This window comes from Tursiops truncatus, chromosome 4 (assembly GCF_011762595.2).
Source record: "Tursiops truncatus isolate mTurTru1 chromosome 4, mTurTru1.mat.Y, whole genome shotgun sequence".
Classification (NCBI taxonomy): Eukaryota; Metazoa; Chordata; class Mammalia; order Artiodactyla; family Delphinidae; genus Tursiops; species Tursiops truncatus.
Window position 1 is genome coordinate 24,745,713 of NC_047037.1, and position 27,647 is coordinate 24,773,359.

Below are 27,647 nucleotides of genomic sequence, written 5' to 3' on the forward strand. Positions count from 1 at the left end.
TCTTCATCAAAGGATTAAGCTTAACTGTATCATCTGCAGCCCTTGATGAACTGCCAATCATGGTTATCTTATAATGCTTATGTACCATCTTATATTTAGCATTTTATGAACTTTCTTTTGCCAACCATACATAAGCTCCTTTTAAAGGGCAAAAACTATAAAGTGTACAAATCTGTATCATACTCTCCCCACCCCTAGCCCAGGACTCAGCACGGTGCCCTGTCTACAGTAAGAATCTGATGAATGAACACGAAGTAAATTATCTACCTAACTACTTCTTTCCAGTGGTATAAGTACAATTAAAAATTTTTTGTCTATCCTGGGCTCTACAGAAATTTATCATGCCCAGTCATCTAGTACTATACTTCTTACCTCAGAACATATATATATAAATGTGTGTATGTACATATATATACACACATACATATATATATTTACCTTTCCCCCAGTGAAATTGTAAGATCTCATAATATCACCAGTAATAAAAGGTGATTAAATATTTTTTTAGAATAAACATTTAGTTAAGAAAAACAGTATAACTGGTTTCTCCTGATTTTCTTTCCCAAGTTAGTTAAGGCCTCATTAAAAAACAAGTAAACCTGAGATACAAAGATACACTTCTTTCCAAGAAGAAAATATTTCCAGGAAAGGTGAGAAAAGGACCCCACAATAACAGAATTTGTACAAATTAATGGATACTGTACTTGCAAAAAGAGAATCCAAATTCCCAGAGGTCAGCCTGTTACAAATAAAAATGCAAGAAGATACTCTGAACCTGCTGTAATATCTGCCTGGTTCCCTTAATAAGTTAAATCAAATCTTTGATATGTATTCATTTTTTTTACATGCATGGGGATAATATTCCAAAATTCTCTTTCCTACTAGTCATTTAATATTATAGATTTAGTCTTCCAAATAGAAATATGCACATAATTTAAAAAATGAATTCCTAATTTATGGAAAATAGCAGAGCCCTGATTATGTAATAGTGTGAACAGGAGAGATAAAAACCAGCATATTGTCCACTGCCACTCATTTTAACAGGACAATTTTCTAGCAAATTGTAATAACCACTCATGTAAAATGTGTTTCAATGAAGGGCCATCTGTTTTATGGTTAGTGTGACCAAAGTTCCTGAGGGGAATGACGGTGAGAAAGGAGCTCAGGGTTAATAGTCTAGAGGGCTGAGATGATGTGACCAGCAATGAAAGAGAAACTGGAAATGGATGCTAGTGTTAAGGGAAAAGATATGTTCTACTTTTCGGCAACATTTGATTTCAAGTTTGGCAAAATACTTCTAAGATCTGGAGAGGTACCAAACTAGAGAAAGAGTAAGAAATTAGGTTCCTAGAGGTAACCATATTTATGGTAGTACTTAACACTCTAACAAGGGATCTGCTCCCTGAGGATGTAAATACAGAAAGTTAAGAGCATTAGGCCAAGAACTGAGCCTTGGAAATTCCTAGAGTTGTCGGGCTAAAAGTTTAAGACCCTGTGAAAGGTAAGAATGAATACAAAGCACGAAAAAATTGCAGAATATAGTCTCATAGAATTAATGGAAGAAATGATTACCAAGCACTTCAAAAGTGAGGCTTAGATCATTTGGAAAATGAGAAAAATTACATAATGGGATACAGAGTTCCAAGAGAAAAGAAATGCTGAAGACATAATGAAGAAAGACTATTCACGTGGTGCAGCTTTGTGAACTTTACAAATGAAGCAAGTGACATCCGCTGATGAATGCCCGAAGTCCATAAAATAATTGCCTGGATACCATTTCATGAAAGTACTGCTGCTTTAATTTTAAAACATCTTGAACTTATTTCAGGCCTTGTGTTTCATTCTATAAATAGCTAGTATTTGCTGAAAGGAAGCATTCTACATATGATTGAGACATCTTATAATTAACGGAAAATTCCAGATATAATGAATGAGTGGTTCAGTTTTGTTTTCCTGTTACATGTAAATTGATACAGCCACTATGGAGAACAGTACGGAGGTTCCTTAAAAAACTAAAAATAGGGGCTTCCCTGGTGACGCAGTGGTTGAGAATCTGCCTGCTAATGCAGGGAACACAAGTTCGAGCCCTGGTCTGGGAGGATCCCACATGCCGCGGAGCAACTAGGCCCGTGAGCCACAACTACTGAGCCTGCGCGTCTGGAGCCTGTGCTCCGCAACAGGAGAGGCCGCGATAGTGAGAGGTCCGCACACTGCGATGAAGAGTGGCCCCTGCTTGCCGCAACTAGAGAAAGCCCTCTTACAGAAACGAAGACCCAACACAGCCCTAAATAAATAAATTAATTAATTAATTAAAAAAAAAACTAAAAATAGAAATACCATACGATCCAGCAATCCCACTACTGGGTATATACCCTGAGAAAACCATAATTCAAAAAGAGCCATACAGTGCTTCCCTGGTGGCGCAGAGGTTGAGAGTCCACCTGCCGATGCATGGGACACGGGTTCGTGCCCCGGTCCGGGAAGATCCCACATGCCGCGGAGCGGCTAGGCCCGTGAGCCATGTCCGCTGAGCCTGCGCGTCCGGAGCCTGTGCTCCGCAATAGGAGAGGCCAGAACAGTGAGAGGCCCGCATAACGCAAAAAAAAAAAAAAAAAAAAAAAAGTCATACACAGGGAGATCAGCTCAGTGCTTTGTGACCACCTAGAGGGGTGGGATAGGGAGGGTGGGAGGGAGACGCAAGAGGGAGGAGATATGGGGATACAGGTATATGTATAGCTGATTAGCTTTGTTATAGAGCAGAAACTAACACACCACCGTAAAGCAGTTATACTCCAATAAAGACGTTAAAAAAAAAAACAAACCTATGTGAAATTAGCTAACGAAATTTCCTGAATTCTACTCCCCTGAGAATTATGGGCATATCAAATAAAATATAAAACGTAGACAGTCCAACCACTAGAAATACTGAAAAATATGAATATATATATAAATCTCTTGTAATAATACTAGCCACTTAATTACTTTTAATATTATGATGCCTTTCTTTTCTGTCATTCTTTCAAGAAAACAGGGCTTTTTAAAAAATCTCGAAGCCTATAAATACATACATATTCTAGGGATCTGGAGGATCCCTAGATCCCTTTGTATGAAGTCCTTTTGGAATGCGTGTGTATGCGCATGCGTGTGTGCATGTGTGTGCATGTGTGTTTTAAACAAATTAGAATCATATGTATATATACAATTTTGTATCCTCATTTCCATGTCACTATTACTAAAACACTAAAAACGCTATTTTTTAATTTATACATTTTACTTCATTTTATGGGTGTATCCCAATTTATTACCCCTTTGTTGAACAACTAAGTTGTTTTCTTTTTTTTTGTTCTATAAACATTGCTATGATGAGCATTTTGGCACACAACTTCTTGTCTGACTTTCTGATTATTTCATCAGGATAGATAATAAGTGAAATTATTAAGTCAAAGGACTTTTTGAAGATTATTGATATGTATTACTAAACTGTTCTAGAAAGGTTACACGAATGAACACTCCCTCTAACACTGAATGCAGTGCAATCCAATTGTTTCTTATTTTAAATTGCGTTTCTTTATTGTGGGTGAAAAGTTTTTCATGTGTATATTATCCATCATTATTTCTTTTTCTGTGATTTTTTCACTCATATTGTTCACTCTCCCATTTTGCTATTACAATTTTAGTAATAGTAATCTAGCTTTAGTAATTGACTCATATGAACTATTTATACATTAAGGATATTAACCATTTGTCATTTTGTTGCAAATGTTTCCAAGTTTGTTTTTATTTGCTTTTTAATTTTGTTTATGGTGTTTATTTTTGCATACAGAAGTTTTAAATTTATATGTATCTACTGTATCAATTTTTTCCTTTGTAATTTATCACTCTAAGAGTAGATTATCACTCACTTCTATTTTCTTAAAGTTTTATTAAACATTTACCCCTTTACTTTCATTCCATTGGAATTTATTTTGGTGGATGACACATGGTGAAAATTACTTTTTTCCCTAACAAAATAGTTAACCAGTTGTTCTGATATCATGTTTTGGACGATCCTTTCTTTTCCTACTGAATTTAGTAAGCACCTTGTCATATATTAAGTTCTTATATTCTACGATAGGTTTCTAGGCTACTCTATTTCATTCTATTCTTATATACCTATTAAACTATTTCAATTACTTCAGCTTTATAAGTTTTTTATATTTTCTCACAGCTCCTCCCTCAATATTCTTGGAAAATGTTCTTGATGATTTAGGCCTATTTCTTCTTCCAATGGAACTTTAGAATCACTTTATAAATCCCATCCCTCAACACACACAAACATACATACACACACACACACACACACACACACACACACACACACGCCCACATATACATAAGAGGAGACTTCTTCTAATTCTAACTGGAATTATTTTCCATCTGTAAGTTGATTTGCAAGAATTTTATGATATTTAGTCTTTCTATCCGGGAATATGGTTATATTTCCATTTATTCCACTAGAGATAGTTATTAAGTCATATGACTGCAGGTTGATTTCATAGTAGCCATATTGATAAGTTATAACAATTTGAGCCCATTAATTTGTATTTTATATTTAAATTATACACATCATTTATTTTATTTTATTTTATTATTTTTTTGGCTGTGCTACACGGCTTACAGGATCTCAGTACCCCAACCAGGGACTGAATCCAGGCCACGGCAGTGAAAACCCAGAATCCTAACCACTGTGCCACCAGGGAACTCCCATATACACATCATTTTAAATGAAAGGATAAAGTTAAATGAAAGATTCCATATATGTGCATTAGCATACAGTATTTGTTTTCCTCCTTCTGACTTACTTCACTCTGTATGACAGACTCTAGGTCCATCCACCTAATTACAAATAACTCAATTTTGTTCCTTTTTATGGCTGAGTAATATTCCATTGTATATATGTACCACATCTTCTTTATCCATTCATCTGTCGATGGACACTTAGGTTGCTTCCATGTCCTGGCTATTATAAATAGAGCTGCAATGAACACTGTGGTACATGTGTCTTTTTGAATTATGGTTTTCTCGGGGTATATGCCCAGTAGTGGGATTGCTGGGTCATATGGTAGTTCTATTTCTAGTTTTATAAGGAACCTCCATACTGTTCTCCATAGTGGCTGTATCAATTTACACTCCCACCAACAGTGCAGAAGGGTTCCCTTTTCTCCATATCCTCTCCAGTTAGTACTGATGAACCTAGTGGCAGGGCAGGAATAAAGACGCAGACGGAGAGAAAGGACTCAAGGACACAGTGGGGGAAGGGTAAGCTGCGATGAAGTGAGAGAGTGGCATGGACATATATACACTCCCAAATGTAAAATAGATAGCTGGTGGGAAGCAGCCGCATAGCACAGGGAGATCAGCTCGGTGCTTTGTGATGACCTAGAGGGGTGGGATAGAGAGAGTGGGAGAGAGGCTCAAGCAGGAGGGGATATGGGGATATATGTATACATATAGCTGATTCACTTTGTTGTACAGCAGAAACTAACACAACATTGTAAATCAATTATACTCCAATAAAGATATTTTAAAATAAATAATCTACTTCTTAAAAAAAAGTTAAATGAAAGTATAACAATTTTAAAGTCCTACATACTTTTACTTTATAAAGCAAATGAACCTGATATAGAAGGTAGAAAGGAAAAGTTGACTATTAAACCGGCAATTCAACAGAACAAGCAGGTACACCAAGGACACCACAGATCCCTTATGTGAGGAAGGAGAATATTGGAGACAAGCACTTCCTTTACCATTCATCTGCCAACTATTCTCCCACCAACTGTAATCAAGTCACTCTCCTGCTCAAAAACGTTTCACGGCTTCCCAGTGCTTGCAGTTTAAAACCCAAACTCTTTAATCTGACATTCAAGACTCTCAACATCTGGCTTCAATTCAAATTTTTGGCATTCACACTCACTTCTTACCTATCAGAAACCTCTGCTATAGCCAAACTATTCTTCTTAATCGTCAGCCCCCTCTCCAGTCTCCTTCTGCCAAAATTCTATCCATTTCTCAGAGTATAACTCAAAACTACCTCCTGCATGAAGCCTCTGATAAGTGCAGCCTGTGGCTTTTTCTTTCTTAAAACTGATAATATTCACTTTTGCATACACTGTGCTGTAATGTAGTTATTTGCACACATATCTAATTTCTTTAGGGTTTCCTAAGGACCAACTCCATGCCTTTTACTATCTTATATCCTGGCATTGCACTGTACAGGTCATAGTTAATCGATAAATATTTGTTGAAAAATATTAACAAATAACCAGTAAAGATGGTCAAGTTCTGGTGATTATAAAATAGGAATTCATTTATGATACATCTCCAAGAACATTAAGTATTACAACTTGCTAAAGATAAAAACAGTTATATTAAGTATCTGACTGGGGGGGACTGCCTTCATCTTTCCAAACATTAAAGCTCACTTGTAAAAAGTCTATTAAGCTTAACACATTTTGGGTTGAATCTGTGGGGACAGACCACACTTTACTAAGCTTTATAAAACTCTAAATCCTCTGTTTTCTATCTGAACAATAAGAAAATATCCATGGTCATTATTTCATTCACCTTCTTCATGTTCCCTCCAAGAGCAGGATACGGAGGTTTGTTGACATGGCTCCAATCGACTGGCACGCGGATCATTTCGTAGAGCTGAAAGATGACTAAAGCATCTGCGAGGTCACTAAGACAGGAGGAAAAGAAAATGAAGGAGAAGGAAATGTTGGTACTACCTGATTCTATTAAGCGCACTGGAGATGGGCTTATATCTATAAAAATACAACAGGGTCATTTAATGCTCAGAGAATGGCAGGCAGAACAGATCATTTGACCCAAAAATTCTAATCTAGGAATCCGTCCAAATTTTTTTTCATAAATGTTTACAAAGATATATGTACAAGGATATTCACTCCCAGAGTATTTATTAATTTGCAAACAATCTAAAGGCCTGGCAGTAGGGGCTGTTGAATAAATTATCCATACCATGGACTCCTGGGTCACCATAAGACACAATAAGGTAGATCTCTAGGTACTAACATGAAAAGCTTTACACAACATATTACGTTTAAAAAAGAGGCAAAACACTGCGTACAGTTTATTATCTATTAAAAATATTTTCAAAATTAGTAGTATTTAAATACCTCTGTGTGATATGGACTGTTAATAGCAATTACCTCTGGTCAGGAGAAAAAGGAATATGGGAGGAGTAAAAAGGGATTATCATATTTTATTTTGTTCTACTTAACGTACATACTTCCTGAAGCTTGTGCAGTGAGAATGAGTTCATCTATTACTTATGTAGTACGGTTTTTAAAACTTTAAAAAAATAATTATATAAAAATTACAATAGCTACTCAGTAGGAAGCTGTTCATGTTAAATAGCGAGCATTAAGAGGAAGGAATTTATGAGCAAGTAGGCGTTATTGAAGTAAAAATACTACTACTCTGTATTCAGAAAAACACATTCTTCCAAGGTGCACAGAGTATGTCTATTGAGTCTGTTTTCAATTCTGTATGCTAAGGACATAATGCAACAGTGATTGATTTTTTTTAATTGCTAGCTCTGTGATTAATTACCTGACTTTTCTCCCTCAACAACTTGTTCATTGAGTTATGTTTTGCTAAGGTTCATATTAAAGTTGCTTTGCATCTCTGAGCACACACCATATGGCCGTGAAGGGGGCTGGGCCCTGTGCTGAGTGAAGGAGGGAGAAAGTCCTCCTTTGATGAAGGTAATCAAGAGCTAAGTTATCTATCAGCACATGGAGAACTTTGTATGAAAAATAAATCACTGAACTAGTTGTATAGGTTCTGAAATCTCACCTATTTCATGATTTTTTTCTTTTTTACTCTAAAGGAATTCATTCTTATTTCTATGTAGTATGGTTTATTACTCATGCCTTGCAAATAGGGAAGCTGATGCCCAGAGAGTTAAAATGATTTCCAGAGAATTTAAGATGTGTTCCAGAACCAACTTGTCATAGAAAAATTCTAGGACTAGTAGTTCTTAAAATATATTTAATAACCTGTTGAGAGGAGAGAATTTTCAGTTAAAATCAATCTAAATTTTTATTTTGCTTTGGTCTGGGTTTGGTGTAAGTAGGTGGGGAGCTAAAATCACTTAGAGGTGGGTTTAGAAATATGAGCCAGACACAAATTCATGGACACACAGCTCTGGTGCCAACTAGACCTCTGGTTATTGTTTTTCTATATCCCGATGGTTCTTTCTAAGGTTATGTTATTTTTGAGAATTTTCTGAATTCCCTTTCCCCCTCCAAAAATTACATACACCCAGAAGCCCTGTGCTAAGCAGTTCAGGATCTAAATAACTAAAAATAATCTTTAGCTAAAAAAATTTGGTCAATTCTTCTCCACTGTCAACCACAGAGAACTCTAGTGTTCCTGACATTTATGAAGTTACCATGAAGTTTCAACAAAGCCTAATGCCCTAGTTTTAAATTTATTTCTTAATTTAAAAAGAAAATACATGCTCATTGTAAAAAAAAAAAAAAACCCATATTTAAGTTACTAAGTTTGAAAATAAAAGTGTCCTTACTACCCTACCCTCCTCTCTAGGTTGCATACAGTTTGGTATTCATCCCTCCAGATTTTTAAAAAATTCATATACACATATGTATATACTCAATTTTTAAATAATAATATCACGGTAGTCCTATTATTAGTTTCTCTCAATTATATATTATAGACATTCTTTCAAATGAGTCCATAAAGATCTAACCCCTTTTTACCTTCAGCATTTGAGTCCTTTACTGCCCTGCTACTATAACAGCAGTTTCAGTCTAAATATGTATATCTCGTCATCTAGCTAGGATTTACACACTCCTATTAAAGACTTTATTCAATTCAGTCTGTCACATCAACGCTAGTTACCAGAATCAGGCAATACCGGTTTTAAAGACTATTTTGAATATACACCAAGAAATAACTGCACCATAAATCTCAGTTACCCAGTGAACGTGGTCTTTTGTGGCATTAATCTTCAGTTCATATTTTAAATAATAATGAGTTTCCTTGGTGTGTAAATTATTAATAGGTTTAGTTAATTAGACCTTTTTCCTAAAAAATATACGATTAGCTGAAGTTGAGTTCTTTTGCATTTTTAAGGCATGCTGGTAGATCTTATTATAAAGAGAGAAGGAAGGTTTCCTCTCATCTACACCTAGAAAGACACCTTGTTAGCACTACCAGAGAGCACAGGAAATGATTCAATAAAAATATTTTCTTAGTCCAACCAATGTTAATAACGTGTCATCATTTTTAAACAAGAAAGAACAAAATAAACAAGTACTCAGGGAAACCAAGTTATTTCTACAAATTAGAAAAAATATACTGAACAAATTACGGGACCGTTGAAGTTTTGGGCAAAAATAAATAGAAAGAATGTGAATTATAATGAAAAATACTGATAAAATGGTAAGAGCAATTTATAAAATATTACTGTTCTTCTAATCTGTTAAAGTTGAAATAATTTATTATTTCCCTGATTAGTAATTATTAAAAAGCAAGATGAACTGATTATCTTTACTAAATTGGTTATTTATATCATCACAAATTATAACCAATATTATCATAATCTTATCTTTTCAAATAATACTTTTCTTTTAAAATCTAGTGTATTGCCAATCCCCAGCATTCTGAAACTCTAAATGTTGGCTAAAATTCTTGAGATTTTTAGAAAATGTTCTCATGTAAACATACCTACAATTTGAAACTAGAAAAGTTGGACCCTGGCCATAAAGCTGCATCTCATAAAATATTTACCTGTACAAATGATTAATGTATGGGTTGACTCCCAAGGAATTCATCCAGTTCCGAAATGTCCTCTCTTCCTTGCTTTCTCCTAGAGTAGACACAAGTTCACACTGATGATTCAGGACAAAAGAAATCAAGAACTATATTTTAAACCATTCTGGCAGGTACAAACTGGCCATACATACTTTGCCATGGTTCCTACGATACTACAATCTTTTTAGGGAGAAAAAATCTCTTACTGCCAAAGTCCTTGTTTTCCCTGTCTAGAAAGCCTCCATTTGCTTTCTAAATGTCTCCATCTAGAATCCCTTACTTGATGTCTGTGAATTACTGAGCCATGGGTTTCTCTGTTCAGAAAAGTAACGGATAAACTTATGTGGTCCTATCTGTAGTTAATGATTACATGCAAAAGGGATTGGCTAAAAATTAATAAAGCAGCCTTTCAGGGTAGCATTAGCACATTAAACAAAAATAGAAAAGCTGTACCTTCCCCAACGCAGTATCTCTAAATTTGTACAGATTATGGTTTTACACAGGAAAAGTGTCTGAGCACACAAACCTGCATTTTAATCAAACAGCAATGAAGGGGAGAGGTAATATAAAAACAAGCAACGAGGGGCTATAACTATTTTACAGGCTTCCTGAGTTATTTTAGATTGTCCCTACTGAAAATACATAAGGGACACAGCCCCCATTCAGAGTGCGAAGACAAAGACACATTTCATCATGGTAAGTCACTAGACCTCAAAGATCACCTCAAGAACAAACTCCTGCAGGCACTATTATTGAACCTGTGATTACCTACGCTCCCTGAGCAGTCCCTTCACAGCAGTGCTTACCCCATCCATAAGGGAAATGTGGACTCTGGTGTGCCACAAAGTGGGCAGAGAGAGATGGGGGCTCTTTTTGCCACGTCTGCTTTCTGGTCATCCCCTGGATTGCAGATTGTCCTAAGTGACCATCTATAAATATTACTGTTTCTTTTTCAGCCAAGTTAGGAGACAATGGAATGGCCTTGCCTACACCTCATCACCAGACTCTTGAAAATTTGAAACATTTACACTTCTCACCCCTTCTAAGCCATGGGCAAGTCCAGATCACCATCTGGACTTTGGCTCACGTGGGATCCCCAGGACAATTTGGCACATTTAACCACCTGAGCTCCAGGGGCCCAGTCCCTATGCAGTCATCCCTGCAGTCATCTTCAGACTGAGTGCCACACACAGTGTATACCTGCACACCCAGAACAGAAATCCAAACCTTGTAAAATCTAAAAGATTCTGTTTTTTTGTGCCGACTGGTCAGGAAATAATCTGCCCCCTGTATTTTCATGTGGTTTTCAATACCATTACCTAAAGGCTTTCCCAGAATCTGCTTTAATTCTTGCTCTGTTCAATTACATAGCCATATAATTTCTTGCTTAAATTTTGTTCCCTCTGGTCTGTAAAAGGTAACTGATCAGTCTGTTGTATCTGCCACTGCCATTTTATAATATATAACTGATATGAGAACCTTTTTAAAAAGAACCAAGTTAAACTAAATACTCCTAGAACCCACGCTTGCCTTGTTTTAGGAGTTATTAAATAGGTTCAAATTAACTGTCTGAACTTTCCTGGAAGTGACATAAATATAACCATACTATGATCAACAGCTTGATGCATGTGACTTGGGTTCACCTTTTAGGTGTTTCTCTTTTACATTCTATTATTTTGCTATGTATATACATTTTTTTCTGGTAATTAGAGAATTTTTCCGTTATTTCCATCTAGGAAAATCCAAATTATGTTTTAAGATTACAAACATCGATCGTGTATAACAATCATTTAATTTTTACTTAAAGTAATATGCAATTTCTGCTGAACCTGATGATAAAAGACATTAAAGTTGTATTTTGACTGAGTTCTGAAACTATTACAAACTTCAGTGTTTCCTGTTTCTTCCTATTGTTCTAAACTAATTATATCATTATCTTAATTTTTGATACCTGGAAAGTAAAACAGATTTTACAAGTGAGCATTTGTTTATCTAATACCATTTCAAATTGTCTTGGTAAATAAATGCTAAAAGCCAGAAGCACTATGCATTTGCGCAAGAGCCATGGTAAAGCATTACAAAAACATATGTATTCCGGACTGGAAATGTTGTCTGGATTTCAGACAACTGAAGCCATCTTAGAAGTAAAATCTTAATTGCTGACATAAAAGAGAGAAAGAACTATAAAACATTCTTTTCACGTTCAGGGCCAAACTGACACTGCAATTGATAAAAGTTTCAGAGAAAATAACAAATATATTAAAAGTAGGCTACTAAGAGGAAAGAAAAGGAACATATATTGAACACTCACTACATGTGCTAAGTGATGTATTAAGTGTTTTCCTCTTCCTGACCTGAACATTATTGAGCACATACTGTATGCTAAACTCATTCATTCATGAAAGGTCATTTTAACTTGCTCTGAAATTCTTCAAAATAAGTATTATTAGTCCTGTTTTATATATGAGAAAACCAAGGCTCACAAAGATCACTCAGTTATTAAATGGTGGTGCCGTGATTTGGACAAAGTCTAATTCCATGGTCTCTGTATTTTCTATCACCACAAATGAATTCTGAGATTGTCTATATGTAGCCCACATATTTGGCTCAATTTAATATAAAGATTTAATATTTAACTGGGCTTTTAATTTTCTTTAATTCCATACAGATAAAATTCTTTGCCAATGAGGACATACTAATATATGAATATGGGATGTGATACGGTCAAGCTTCAAATTTCACAAGGCTCTACGAAAACAAATGTACAGAGGAAAAAATTCCAATGACAGTCAAAGTCAAATTCATTTTTGGCAGATGTATCAGGACATACATATGTTCTACATAAAGATGACTGATAAATATTTCCCAAAGTATCTTTTTACATAAATAAAGTAAATACTAATGGAAATATTTAGCAATCCTATTCACACTGAAAAATTCCAAAAGCATGCTGAACACTAGCAAAAGAATTCAAACGTGACAAATAGGAGAGCGAGCAAGTTGGAAAAGGTATCTAGCAAGAGTTCAGTGACTATAAAAAGCAGATCATTTTTAATATGCCACTCTAAACAATGCCTTCTACTGTAAGACACAGAGGAATTTTGAAATTTCCCAGACCGAAAAAAACACAGCAGTCTCCCTTTTTAATTTTTTAAAAGTTCTAATCCCTCACCCTAAATTTCTCTGCTGAAAAATCAACATTTTTTAACCTATCTTACCTCTCAGTTACATATCTATGTAGAGAACACAATCTTTATTTTAGTGAACTTCTGAAAGAGTGAATTAATCATATTCCTCAAAGAACATATTTGTTAAACCTGAAACTTCTTTCATTAATCAAAAAGCTGTAATCATAAAGTGACCAGGACCTTGGAACTCTGGTTGTGGCAGTCAAAGAGAAAAAGATGATGAAGCTGATTTTTCACTCTGTCTTACTGGGGAAGAAGGGAAGAAGGTGGGTGATGTGGGAGAATGAACACTGCAGTATCAAGTTCTCCCCACCAGGAAGAATCCCCACCTGAGGACCAGCTTCTCCAAACCAGGGCGACCATGAAGACTATTTTAGGAGTGGCCCTAACCTCTGACAACTGCCACCATTGCTGCCACTGTTTTTACTCTTAGTTCTGGTACTAATGTGGGTTTTAGTATGCATGTGAGTGAGTGTGAGGTTGGCAGAAGAAAAGGAGAGAGGCTGAAACAGATAAGGAGAAAGAACTAGACACCGAGAATGTTTTTGTCATTATGATGATTCATATATTGTAAGCTTCAATGACATTTAGTAAATGTAATGTAGCTAAGTAATACAAAATGATCTATGTTATAGAATCTAAACAGATCCTGCCAAAGATTACTTGAGATAAAAACCCGCATAGCACAGGGAGATCAGCTCGGTGCTTTGTGACCACCTAGAGGGGTGGGGTGGGATAGGGAGGGTGGGAGAGAGGGAGACGCAAGAGGGAAGAGATATGGGAATATATGTGTATGTATAACTGATTCACTTTGTTATACAGCAGAAACTAACACACCATTGTAAAGCAATTATACTCCAATAAAGATGTTAAAAAAAAAAAGAATAAACTTTTAACTTAAAAAAAAAGATAAGTTTGTTTATTCACAGCAGAGGGATAAAGGCTTTACATCAAATCATGAAATCAGTTGTCAAAATTGATTTCTAATGTGTTAACAACTACACTATTCCATCATTATAGAAGGCAAATTAGGTGGAGAGTTTACATAATCAAGTCTTGCTCTGCTATCCTAATCAGGTTTCATTTGTGTTTCTTGCTTGTCATCATTCATTCTTTAGGCATATTAAGACAGAAAAAAAAAACACAACATGAACAATGCAAAAAATAAATATCAACCCAGACAGAAAGAATAAATGGTACTAATAAAAAGAACATTCAGAATGAATATATTTATAGAGTAGAGAAAAGTACTAAATACAGTACCTACATTAGGAGGGGTCAAATCTGCATTTCATGAAGCAAAACAGGAAAGTATTATAAATTATGAGACAGATAACAATAGCCCACACACAAGACAAGTAATGAATATTGTAAATTTTTTCATGTACACTAAACACATTAAAAAGAGAACAATACTGGAGTCAAACTGTAGCTTTCAAAGGAGAAAAAAGCTACAAATAATTATTTTTTCCAATAGCTATAATTCATTGTCCATATTGGTGGTGTAATTATGTTATGTGGTCATTTAAGAGAACGTTTTAAATGTATGATGGTTTTCACTAAACTCTTATGGAGAAATGACAGACATGTAAAATCTACCTCAGCATTCTCTTTTAACCAAAATGAAAAACGACTTTAAGTTGAACTTGTTAATGAATGCACATGCCTACACACAGTAAACTTCATCTCCCACCACAATCCCCTACCTCTGACAGTGAAGTAGGACAATACCACAAAAAGATACACACAGTGAATCAATTAAAGACAGAGAGAGCATACCTTCCAATAAATTCATATCGATGTCATTATTATCAGGCTTGTGTAGGCTTGGGTATGTGTTAAACAGATTAGCTACAAAAGCTAAATTAAGTTTAGGATTGCCTGAAACCACATCTGCAGGAGTAACAAACTGTCTGCAGCCCAGTTTATCTGCTTCCTGAAGCATGAATTCAGCACGCTTCAAGTCATTTTCCTCCTAAACAATGAAATAAAACAATGAAATGAAATAAAAATGTTCAAGATTAAACTTTTTACTGGCATAATTTTTAATTCATATACATATTTATAAGCAACTACTTTTCTGGAAATATATCAAATAATGGCTCAAAATAGGGTCAGAATGTGCAGGAATTCCAAATTAACTTCCCCATTTCTTTTAAATCGGTAAGAACAAGTCTCTGAGTTTTCTTGCTGGGATCAGTGGAATATTTCACCCTCATTGCTGAAGTACTCAACAAAACTCTCAAACATTGTATCAGTAAGCTTCAACTGGCTGAATTATAGGTAACTTGCTCAAGGCCATATACTAGAATGCTTTCTGGCTAAGAGGCTTAGCTATCTCACCCTTTCTACTCTGGTATTTCCAGTAGAAATACTTTTCTCAATGAAATTGAGAAATTCATTTTCTCAATGAAATTCTTTTCTCAATGAAAAACAAGCTGGGATACATATAAAAAATATTAAAGTCAGTAGGAACAGCACTTTTCACAATTGCAAAACCCTGGAAACAAACCAAATGCTTACCAACAGGAGAGCAGATGAAAACTGTGAAACTGTGTTATATTCACACAATGACATATAACAATATGAGTGACTCATTAATATGTTCAAAATAAGTATAGAAATTTAAGTATATGATAAATTTTATATGAAGTTAAAAAGTAAAATAAATTTTGTAGAAAACAAACTTATGGTTACCAGGGGATAAATAGGGGAGGGATAAATTGGGAGATTGGGATTGACATATACACACTACTATATATAAAATAGATAAGTAATAAGGACCTACTGTGTAGCACAGGGAACTCTACTCAATACTCTCTAATGGCCTATATGGTAAAAGAATCTTAAAAAAGAGTGGCTATATGTATAACTGATTCACTTTGTGGTACACCTGAAACTAACACAACATTGTAAATCAACTATACTCCAATAAAAAATTTTTTTTAAAGTAAAATAAATTTAATTTTTTAAGAAATACATTTGGTTGAAAGAAAACTATAGCAAAAGAAAGGCAAAAAACGATGAACATAAGATTCAAGATGGTGATTATCACATTAAGGGGACGCAGAGAGATGGCATAGGGAAGAACTACACAGCTAAATGTAAACTGATGTCAAAGTCTTAGCTTTCTTGTTGGATTGAGGGTTTGTATGAGCTTGTTAAAATTTCAATACAAACAAACAACTACCAGACAAAAATAAATAAAAAGAGGGACATGCCTGGACCCACGATGAGAGTATATCATGACCAAGGATTATGACTTATCTAATTCTGTGCACCAGAGTTGTAAATAAAATGTAATTGAAATCAGAGAAAGCAATAGGTTCAATGCTATTAAACAGCAATAAAAAGCTCCTCAGGTAGACGTGAACAGATCACAATATGTGGACCTTACTTAGATCTTAATTCAGATAAATTATAAAAAGAAAACCTGACATTTATGAGGCAACAGGAAATGTCAACACTGACTAGTTATTTTGATATTACAGATTATTGTTAATTTTTTAGTTATGTACGGTATTATGGTTATATTTTTAAAGGGTCTTTATCTTTTAGAAGTACATATTGATGAAATGATACCATGTCTAGGATTTGCTTCAAAATAATATGGAAGAGGAAGCAAATAGGTAGGTGATAAATGAAGAAACAAGACTGACCATGAGTTGATAGTTGTTGAACTTGGGGGAGGAACACATGGTAGTTCAGTATATTAAGTTTGCCCACTTCTGAATAGGTTTGAAACTTTCTGTAAGTTTTTTTAACTTCCTAATTTTTGTACTCAAGCTAATTTGTAAATTTTGCAATACTGATTTTTAGATTTTATAATAATTTAAAATATAATTAATTAGTGATGACTCAAGTTGCCTTTAAAACTAAATACTCTGGATATTACACTTTAAGTACTTAATAGATTTTCATACAAACTATAATCTGACCATACTTTAAGGTTTCGATAGAACCACCCCGGGTACTTAGAACTTATGCTAAAAGAATGGGCTTCCTATAAAATGTGTTAGATGGGTCAGGATTTGTATCAGTTCTTCCTACACCATAAATACTAGGAATTGCCATTTTTTATTTTGTGTATTGTCAAATATAAGTTGGAAGAACTTATAATCAATTGCTTAGAAATCTAATAACAGCTTGTTGCTCCCTTTCCTTGTGCACAGCAGCAAAAGCACCCTGGTGTGTTCCAGTGATGTTGCACCAGGGAAATGTGAGTGTAGGGTTGATTCCACACATACTCAAGGTCAGAATTCTGCAATTCCCCTTCCTCACTCATGACAGCCAGATGGCTTAGCATGGAAATTTAGAGCCTAGGGCATGAAAAATAACTTCTGAAAAGCAAAGAGCCAAGGTTTAATGAAGGGCTGAGGACGCCACCAGGGAATGCTGCCTGAAGCGAACTGTACTCTAAATATGACTGTACTCGCTAGTCAAATTCATAGAGACGCAAAGTAGCATAGTGGTTACCAGGAGCTTGGGAGAGAGGGGAATGGGGAGTTATTGTTTAATGGATACAGACTTCACTATGTGATGAGGAAAAATTTTTGGAGAGGGATACTGGTGATGGTTGCATGTACTGCAAATGTAACGCCACTGAGCTGTACACGTAAAATTGTCATTTTTATGCTATGCATATTTTATCAAAATTTTTAAAAATTTTAATTAAAAACTTACTCACATTAAATCCTGAAAGGTCAATGGCAATGGCAGGTCCATCATCCCGGTCACCTTTAGGTGCAATCTGATTAAGCAGATGAAAATAGGCTCTTGAATCCTTTAAGGAAGGAAACAAAACAGAATTTTTCAAATGAATAAAATCATCATTGGATTTACGGGGAAAAGTACTCAAATTGAAGCAATTGTCCTCATCTCAAAGAATGGAATAATAACTTAGTAACCTTTACTTATTGCTTACAGGATCCTGAATGCACTATGCTGTTTCATCCTTGAGAGCTTCTAGCAACACTGTTTCCTAAACCTGGAAGGCCCTTCCTCACCTCTTTCATCTGTTTACACTCCTAAGGATCAGCATCAGTTAAGATTAGGGCCAAGTTTCCTTGACAAGTCTTTTCCAGTGGGGAGGGAAGTGTTTCAAGCTACTTTGGTTCAGAGACACACCTGAAGACCCCCTTTTGTCTACTGATTCCCTATGCCCTCTGATACTTTGGTTTCCTCTTAGCTGGTTATTGAGAAAGTGGAAGTAAGTATTAAACTGGACAAGCCCACAAGGGTCTCTAGTCTAGCAACAGATGTAATTCTCAGTCCAAATTAACAGACTGACATTCTCATTATAATCTAATCTATCCGTGGCATACAAAAAGGGAAACGATACTTTAATCTGCTAATGCTAGCATCTCTTTCCTCTCACAACCAGTTGTATTTCTTTTTAAAAGCCAATAAACCAGTTTTTTGTTTTTTTTTTAGTAAAAGATTTTGTGATTATAAGTGGGGGATCCACCTCACACAGAGAAATGCAAAAATTTCATTTTCTACACTGTGTGCTTGTGAATTAAACTTCAATTCAAATTTAAGTCTGTGATTGAAGTTCTTTTTTGTCTTTGTTTAAAAAATCACAGCCATAACACACACACACATACAAATTAAGTCTGAACTCCTTTTGTTCCTGACATGCATCTACATCCTTTTTGTATGTCGCAAACTTGAACATTAAAATATGAACCTTAATGTCCTGGCTGAAGTTGCTGATGGTACGCCATCCTGCATTGGTCAGATGGTAGTTCACCCAACGCAGCAGTAATTCCTCTGGAGAAAGCTTCATCAACTCTTCTAGATCCTCACCTTCATTTAGCAATGCAATCAGGGCTGAGAGGAAAACAATGAAATATAAATTTTTCCCACAGTAAGTATATATCAATGAAAAGTAAATATTTTTGATGACCTTACCTTCATTTCTGGAAATCTCAATATCAGCAAAAAGACCAACTTTGATGATCTGCCAGAGAAGTCCCAAGACCAAGTGAGGTTTTCCTTCTTTGAGATCCTGTGCACCAATGTTGACCACTGTACAACCAATGGCTGAGGCAGAATTCAGGGCTAGGTTTAAATTTTCCTGAATCGCCACAAAGAAAAATACACGTGAGAAAGTACTTTCTAAACTCTTATCAACAAGTTGTGAAGGTAAATAAGACACAATGGATGGTGAAACTTCCCATTTTTTTTAACATAAGTAGTATTTATATCACCTCTATATGCCAATGACTTTCAAAGCCATATCTCCAGGCCACACTTCCTCCCAGCACCCACTCTAAGCTCTACACCTGTATACATATTTGGTTATGTCTACCTGGATGTTTCACAAGTATCTCAAACTCAACATGTCCATAATTGAAGCAATTTTCTGGCCATGCTTCCCTAGTCTTCCTCTAATCCTCTGTCAAAACTGGCTTTTCCTTTATTTCCTGTCTTGGTTGACAGGACCAACCTTCATTCTTGCTTCTTTCTTCCTTAAGTCAGAAACCTGAGCAGAATCCTTGTTCTTCTTGCCTCTAACATCCTGTGACCAATTTCTGTCAATTCCACCTTCTAAATACCTCTGGAAACTGTCAGTACCTTTCTTCAAGTTTCTTAATTCCTTCCTAACACCCATGCTCAGACTTACTCTCTAAAACCCACCTTCCATAGTACCCTGCTGTTGGTAACCTTATTAAAATATGGACCCGATGGCATTCCCTAGCTTTAAAACCCTACAAATGTTCCCCCTCATTCCCACTATCTCCTCTCACTCACTCTGTTCCAGCTCTATAGGGCCTTTGAACTTGCTATTCCCTCTGCCTGGAACACACTTTCCTAAATATCCACAATTCCTTTACACTGCTCAAATGCACCTAATGGCTTTCTCCAATTGTCCTACACAAAATAGCAAGCATCACCACAGCCTTTGCTCGCACTCATTATTCTCTATTTTACTCTGTATCATTCTCCGACATGTTATATAGTTATATATTTATTTTTATATCACCCCCAATTAGAGTATGGGCTCTAATTATGAGGAGAGAAAGAACTCCTACAACTCAACAACAATAAAACAACCTGATTAAAATATGGGCAGACGACATGAACAGACATTTCTCCAAAGAAGATATCAGACGAACAGTAAGCACGTGAAAAGCAGATCAACATGACTAATCATCAGGGAAACGTCAACCAAACCACAATGAGGTACCACTTCACACCCATCAGGATGTCTATTATTAAAAAAAAAAACCAAAATAAAATAACAAGTGTTGGAGAGGATGTAGATAAATTGGAACCCTGTGCATTGCTAGTGGGAACGTAAAATGGTGCAGTTTCTGTGGAAAACAGTATGGCTATTCTTCAAAAAATTAAACACAGAAGTACCATATAGTTTAGCAAATCCACTTCTGAATATTTACTCAAAAAAAAAAGCAAGCTAGGACTCAAAGAGATATTTGTATTCCCATGTGTGTAGCAGCATTATTCACAAAAGCCAAAAGGTGGAAACAACCCAAGTGTCCAGCCACAGATAAACAGATAAGTAAAATACAGTATAGGCATACAATAGAATATTATTCAGCTTTAGAAAGGAAGGGAATTCTGCACAGGCTGCAACATGGATGAATCCTGAAGACATTATGCTAAGTGAAATAAGCTGGCCATAAAAAAGAACTCTTGTATGATTCCATTTATATGAGGTACCCAGAGTAGCCAAATTCATAGAGACAGAAAGTGGAATGGTGATAGCCAGGGGATGGGGGAGTGGACAATGGGGAGCTTTTTTAAAAAATAATTCATTCATTCATTCATTCATTTATTTTTGGCTGCATTGGGTATTCGTTACTGCACGTCGGATTTCTTTAGCTGAGGTGAGCGGGGGCTACTCTTCTTTGCGGTGCATGGGCTTCTCATTGCGGTGGCCTCTCTTGTTGCGGAGCACGGACTCTAGGCGCACGGGCTTCCGTATTTGTGGCACATGGGCTCAGTAGTTGTGGCTCGCAGGCTTCAGTAGTTGTGGCTCACAGGCTCCAGAGCGCAGGCTCAGTAGTTGTGGCACACGGGCTTAGTTGCTTCGCGGCATGTGGGATCTTCCCAGACCAGGGCTTGAACCCGTGTCCCCTGCGTTGGCAGGAGGATTCTTAACCACTGCGCCACCAGCGAAGTCCCAGGGAGCTATTATTTAATGGGTATAGAGTTTCAGTTTGGGAGGATGAGAAGAGTTTTGGAGAAGAATGGTATTGATGAATCCATAGCAATGTGAATGTATTTAATGCCACAGAACTGTACACTTAAATTGGTTAAAGTGGTCAATTTTATGTTATGTGTATTTTACAACAATGGAAAAAAAGGAAAAATGGCCCAGAGCCATCTTGAAGGTGCTCTCTATGGCCAAATCTGGGACAAGTTAAACACCAAAATAATCAAGCACAGTAATGAATTAAGCCACTGGAAAAAGTAGGAATTCCTGAGTCCCATCAATGACAGAGAGAGAGAAGAGAGGTCTCTGGGTTACAGAAGAATGCCAAATAATAAAAGACTAGGGCTTCCCTGTTGGCGCAGTGGTTGGGAGTCCGCCTGCCGATGCAGGGGACACGGCTTCGTGTCCCGGTCCGGAAGGATCCCACATGCCGCGGAGCGGCTGGGCCCGTGGGCCATGGCCGCTGAGCCTGCGCGGCCGGAGCCTGTGCTCCGCAACGGGAGAGGCCACGGCAGTGAGAGGCCTGCGTACCGCAAAACAAAAATAAAAAAATAAAAGACTAGTAAATGTGGAGGAAGTGCTGGAGTTGAAAAAAAAACATAATTTTGCAACCATCATGGTAAAGACCCTGTTAGGAAAGAATCATCAATCTAGGGAATCTAAAATCTAGGGGAAAATTCTGTTATGGAGCAGGATATCTGCATGGCCTTCAAGTGTTTCCTCATGGACTGCTTATTAGTTGCAAGGGAGAAAAAGAAAAGGAAACAGTAATTATACAGTGGAGAAACTGGGTAACATCTTAACCTGATGATAAAAACTAACATCAACTATAAGAGACATACAGATATCTTGTGCCTCTCAATATACAAATTTATAAACTTGATAACTATACTGTGGTAATATAAGAGAAAATCCTTGTTCTGAGTAAATATATGCTAAGGAATTCACTGGTAAAGAGTGATAAGGTCTGTAACTTATCCTCAAGTGGTCCAGGAAAAAAGGTTGTGTACACACGCACACATGAGGGAGAGAGCACAAATATTAAAGTGCAATAAACCACTAACAACAGGTGAACCCAGGTAAAGGATGTATGAGTGTTTTTGTATAGTTTTTAGTTTTGCAACTTTCTCTACGTTTGAAATTATTTTCAAATAAACCTAAAAAAGGGTAACTCAAAGTTTTTTTATCCAAACATGCCATTAATTTTAATCTAAAAGCTTAATTGAGGGCAATATTTATTTAATAATATTAATTAATTTTTGCTTTAGCTGTCATCTATCAATGCTATACCAGTGATCAGAAACACAAATGTACAAAAAAAGAGCCACCAAACAACAAAAAAACAGTTTGGGACAACACAAGGCAGCAAATTGGAAAAGACACTGAATTAGAAAAATTTAGAGTTACCTTGGCTTTTAACTTTTTTTTTTCATTCCCTCCTCCTCAAATTTCTTCCCTAAATAACAAATGCATACTATGTACCGATGACATTTTTCCGATCAACTTTTCACCTTTTGGAAAGGCACGGTGGCCTGTTTGCTATTGGCCTACTTTTTTTGGCCATTTAATGGTGATAAATAATCAATACAGTCAGACTTTTAAGTCACCAAAGATAAGAGGAGGTAACTTTAAGAGCTAGGGGATTTGTTGTTAATTGTGTTTGATTTGCTTTGGGGAAAAGGTAGAGATTGTCTTTTCCTCTTTTATTTCTACAGTCCACGTTTGGGTGGGGCCCCTGCTCCCACAGTTTGTTTAAATTTTTATGTTTACTAGCCAGAAGTTACACAAAGGTTTACAAAGCAGAGTGATTATTTCAATGGCTTCCTCTTACAGTATGCTGAAGCAATTTATCTTGCTGGGCTCCAAGTAAGTGGCTGTATCTCTTGGGGTTTAGTCAAGGGTAACTGAAGTAAGCATTTGGAATTAAATTATTTTTGTAGTGGTATTAAGCAATATTCATTTAAATGCAGTTCTCCCAAAAGAAGGCAGAACCAGAGAATCCTTCAATATATTTACAACCTAAATAAACATGATAATTGTGAAAATATTTTCAGTAAATTTCAAGTATTTTCTAGATATTCAGAAGATTTTTCCTACCTTCAGATATGTTTAATTACCTTAAATCAAATCAATATAACTTTCAAGAGACAGCCTCTGTCAATTTACGCTAGACCAGTAATATGTTTCTCTCTTCATTTCCAAGAGCATAAAGAATGTTTGCTCTCGTTGTGATTTCCCAGAATGCATTAGCTGGGGAAAGAACTGGACTGAAAATTTTTCCAGTAATAGTGTTAATCTTGCAATGACCCATTACATTGACAGCATGGTACTGTGGCCAGAAGAAATATGTAATTTCACCAAATTGACTGTAATAACTAGTGAGAACCAAAACCTTCCACTGCTTTTCTCAGCCTGGACAGTGACAAGGAAACCACACCTTAATGTGACTTTGTGCTTATTCCTCTGTCTTCACTGGCATGACTTTATTCTTCCAGGAGAAGAAGGCAAAATATTTGATTGTTCATTGCAGCCACTACTTGCAAGACCTATCAACTCCTCAGTGGAAAGTATCAATGGACAGTTAATACTCTAAAAGATTCTTTGACACCCTCACCTTGAAATCCTCCCCTTGCAATTTCCACCAGTTCTGACTGTTGCATCAGTTGCATCATCATCCTTACCCAGTCATTAGTCTCCTCTCTTCCCCTCTCCCACAGTGAAAGACCCACCTTAAACCACAATTCCAAATCATCAGTTCTAACCTCAGCTTGAAGACACTGCCACAGATTTGCAGGTGGTGTTTTCTCTTACTGCTGTAAGCTGTAAAACTCAGCTTTGTCTTAACAGGTTATGTTGGTGATATATGGAGAACCAGCTTTCGATGTTAATTTTATTCAAAAATGTTGGCTTTACAAGTATAGTAAATGACTTCTGAGTAATTGGCTAAAAATGGATTGAAAATAAGGAGCTAAAATGTGCTTCCTCAAATAAATGGTAGTTTCTAATTGGTAAATACATTATTGCCCTACTGGAAGTGAGGGAATGGGATGACCACTATTGTCTAGAGCCGATTCTAAAGAACAAGAAGTAACAGGAGAACCCCATACAGAGGTTGCTCTCCAAGTCCTAACATGGACAACTGCCCTGAGTGCTCAACCTTCCTTCCTGAAGACCTGTTTTGGGGGGGATAGGCGAGAACAATGGGGAACCTTCAACAACGGAGACATAAGAGAGGTTGTTCCTCCTTGTGTTTCAGTGTCCTAATCTGTAAAATAGGATAACTTACCTTACAGAGATACTAACAAAACAATCAAGCAAACATGGCAGTTTATCTTGGAAAGCCATCCATTCTCTCCCATCTTTTTTGTGCATCAGTGAATTGTCTGCGTCTAAGATAGAGCCCACTTTACCAGGCAGAAAAATTTACACTGCTGTGTGAGATGGTTTCTCATGTCCCTTCTATTTTGATTAACTATCCAACTCTTTACTAACAGTCTCAAATAGGGATTGCAAGTTTTCTTTCTTTTAATTCATACCACTTTGCAAATTTTCGTTTCCAATAAAGCTTCAATTCCAGATGAGTCCACTTTGTGAATGATTTTTTTTAACAGGGCTGTGCTAAACACTTATCAGGTAAGGACAAAGGCATTCTTTGTTATTCAGATTTCATCCTTATTTTACATACCATCACTTTCACTGCATTTGTAATGTCCAAATGAGCTTTATGTTTTCCCTACTTAAAGTGTAATTGAAATTAAGGTCATATATGTGTGTGTACACTTGTAAACATATGTAAGTGTAAAGTATATACATACACACCTTGTATATATGTGAGTATATCAATTGCAATGGATTTTTTACATTTATAAGGAACAGATTCAATCTCCTATACCTACTCTTGTGTTAGTTTCCTGACTTTTAGGTCCCTAAATCATTGCCATCTGTTTGACTCTTACTCATATAATTATTTTTCTTTCAATAATGACAAACAATCAAAAGAATGCAGCTCAGCAACACATTGGGTAGAAAGAGAGATGACCAAGTATCCAAGATCATAAATGAGTCCTGCTCTTAGCTACCTGATCTCTTTCCCTTGCTTTCATAGTTATTATATGTCATTTTCATCCTTTTATATTTCTCTTCTTTCATACATCATGATACTTTACCAACCTATCATCATGAGGCGAAAAACTATATTATCACAATCTTTTACAAATGAATTAGGCTTCTTCGAGATAAAGTTTCATGGGAAACGGGTAGCTGTCTAGCAGATCTATTCCCAGAGCTCTAAAATTACTGAATAAACAAAACAGATTTAATAACCACAGTAACACTTTGCCCCTTCCCAGAGGGCTATCTTTTCTCATTCTACATTAGTACACTTTTTCAAGCATCTTAGAGACCTCGACTATTATCCCTACTCATATTGGAAGAATGCTATCTCTAAAAACAGAAGTATAAAAAACTTAGCCCCTCAGACCCATCCTATAGTACTGCAAAAATAGTTACAGAATATTTTTCTTCATTTTCTCCAATGCACTGCATATAAGTATTAAAAGTAAAACCGTACAATTAATTTATACAATAGTAAGAAATGTTGCATTTCAGATTCAGGGCCATAAAAAATGGTGTGACACATGCATTCTAAAAATAAGATGTATATTTTCAACAATGATAGATATTAGAGGAAACATCCTGACACAAGATATGAAGGAGAATAAACTTCTGGCAGTTGCAGTCAGAAAGGGGCTTCTTCAAGAATGGTAGTTTCTGCTTGGAATATGTAACATTATTGGAAAATGGGGGCAAGAAAGCCGTGTTAGTCAACAGCAAATTCTGTACTACTCAAGAATAACGGGAAATGGGAGGACCCCTGGATAGTCTGAGACTAACCACATATCACTACTCCAAGGTCATAGCTTCCTTATAGAAGAGCCTTAACAACCTTAGCAAAATCAAGAATTATACCTGCCAATAGAAATAAAGGAAACAGCCTAGCAGTAGCTCACTTTTAATAGCTACAGCTGTGACTAGCACATTAACTTAGTTGCTTATTACTACCACCACATGAGAGTGGCAGTATAGCTTGGTGATTAAAAGGATGGGCTCTGGAGCTAGACTACTGGGACCAGATCCTGCGTCGGCCACTGTGCAACCTCTCAGTGCCTCGGTTTCCTCATCTGTAAAATCATAGCATCCACCTTACTTTAAGGCTGCTGGGAGAAGTCAAAGGGATAATTCATGTGGTGTGTTCAGAACAGCGACTGGTACCTAGTATGTACTGAGTAGATACTGATATTCCCCTATTGATCTAGAGATTTTGAGGGGAAAAGTGTGGTGACTATAAATTCCCGGACTTTAACAAGATCTGAATGGAGAAGCTGACTACAGAACCATCTAGTACAGAAAGAATAGCGAAAATTTTGTGAAATGGTAAAACATGTGGTAAAACTATGGAGTATTCTTGTCTCAATCAACCAACAAAAACACTGGCATCAAGCGAATATTCATTAATAAAAATAACTCAGTAACTACAATAGTTGAGGAACATAATCTGGACACTACTTTAAATTTCATCCAACGTACTTTGAATCTTAATTTCTTCATTAAAAAATGCAGCTGAATTTTTACTTAGTAAAAACCTAGTTTTTAATAGGAAACCAAAATTATGTTAAATCAAAGGATTTGCCTGGGCCTAAAGATCCATTAATAAGGGACCCATGATCCTTACAGTAACATGATTACTAGCAAAGGACAAATACTTACAGAAATAGTGAAAGGGGTGAGCTTCTTCTTATTAATCGCTCTTTCATCAATTGTATCTGGTTCAGATAAGTTGATCATTTTACTAAAGAGAAAATGGGAATAATTTAGTTTAAGACTCCCAGAAATGTTTTCAGTTTATTTTTGCAAGTAGACAATAAAGTTAAATTTTGAAAAGTAACCATCCATTTCTTTGAAAATTATACTATAATTCATATCAGGGACTTAATTTTAAAATTCTAAGAAATATTCCCTAACCTAAAACACATTCATCATTCACTGCAATTGTAATCTTAGCATTTCCTTCTAACTGTTTTCAAACACTCTTGCATTTTCTTTATGTGAATCTTGCCTTTATTTCCTTTAATGATCATCAACATTCAGCAGCCTGAAATGTTGAATAAAAAAATCCTCAAGAAGGTTAATTTCATAAAGTGATATGAACAGCGTTAAAATTACTGTTGCTGCAGAAAGATGAAGAGCCAGAGACTTGGTCTGAAATTTCAGTAATTCAAACATTTTAAAAGAAACTAATATAAATTTTATCTCTGTATTTTAATAAAGGTAAGAAAATACCCATTCAGTTCATAATAGGAATTTCCTCTGAAGGTCAGAGGAACAGATCAGACTTGTAGGTAGAATTCAAGGTATATTGTTATACGTAATGTCCTAAA

The 27,647-nt window shown here is 36.0% G+C and overlaps 1 protein-coding gene across 1 annotated transcript in view; it reads right to left on the bottom strand.

Moving 5' to 3' along the window:
* The window catches only part of PLS1 (plastin 1), a 107,218-nt gene that overhangs the window by 10,774 nt on the left and 68,797 nt on the right, over positions 1–27,647 (bottom strand). Inside the window, exons 6-12 of the mRNA XM_019934303.2 lie at positions 26,977–27,058; positions 18,942–19,107; positions 18,718–18,860; positions 17,716–17,811; positions 14,808–15,003; positions 9,817–9,895; positions 6,604–6,718 (exon numbers count right to left, since the gene is read on the bottom strand). Of these exons, the coding sequence (XP_019789862.1) occupies positions 6,604–6,718; positions 9,817–9,895; positions 14,808–15,003; positions 17,716–17,811; positions 18,718–18,860; positions 18,942–19,107; positions 26,977–27,058 (877 nt within the window). The remainder of the gene's footprint in view (positions 1–6,603; positions 6,719–9,816; positions 9,896–14,807; positions 15,004–17,715; positions 17,812–18,717; positions 18,861–18,941; positions 19,108–26,976; positions 27,059–27,647) is intronic.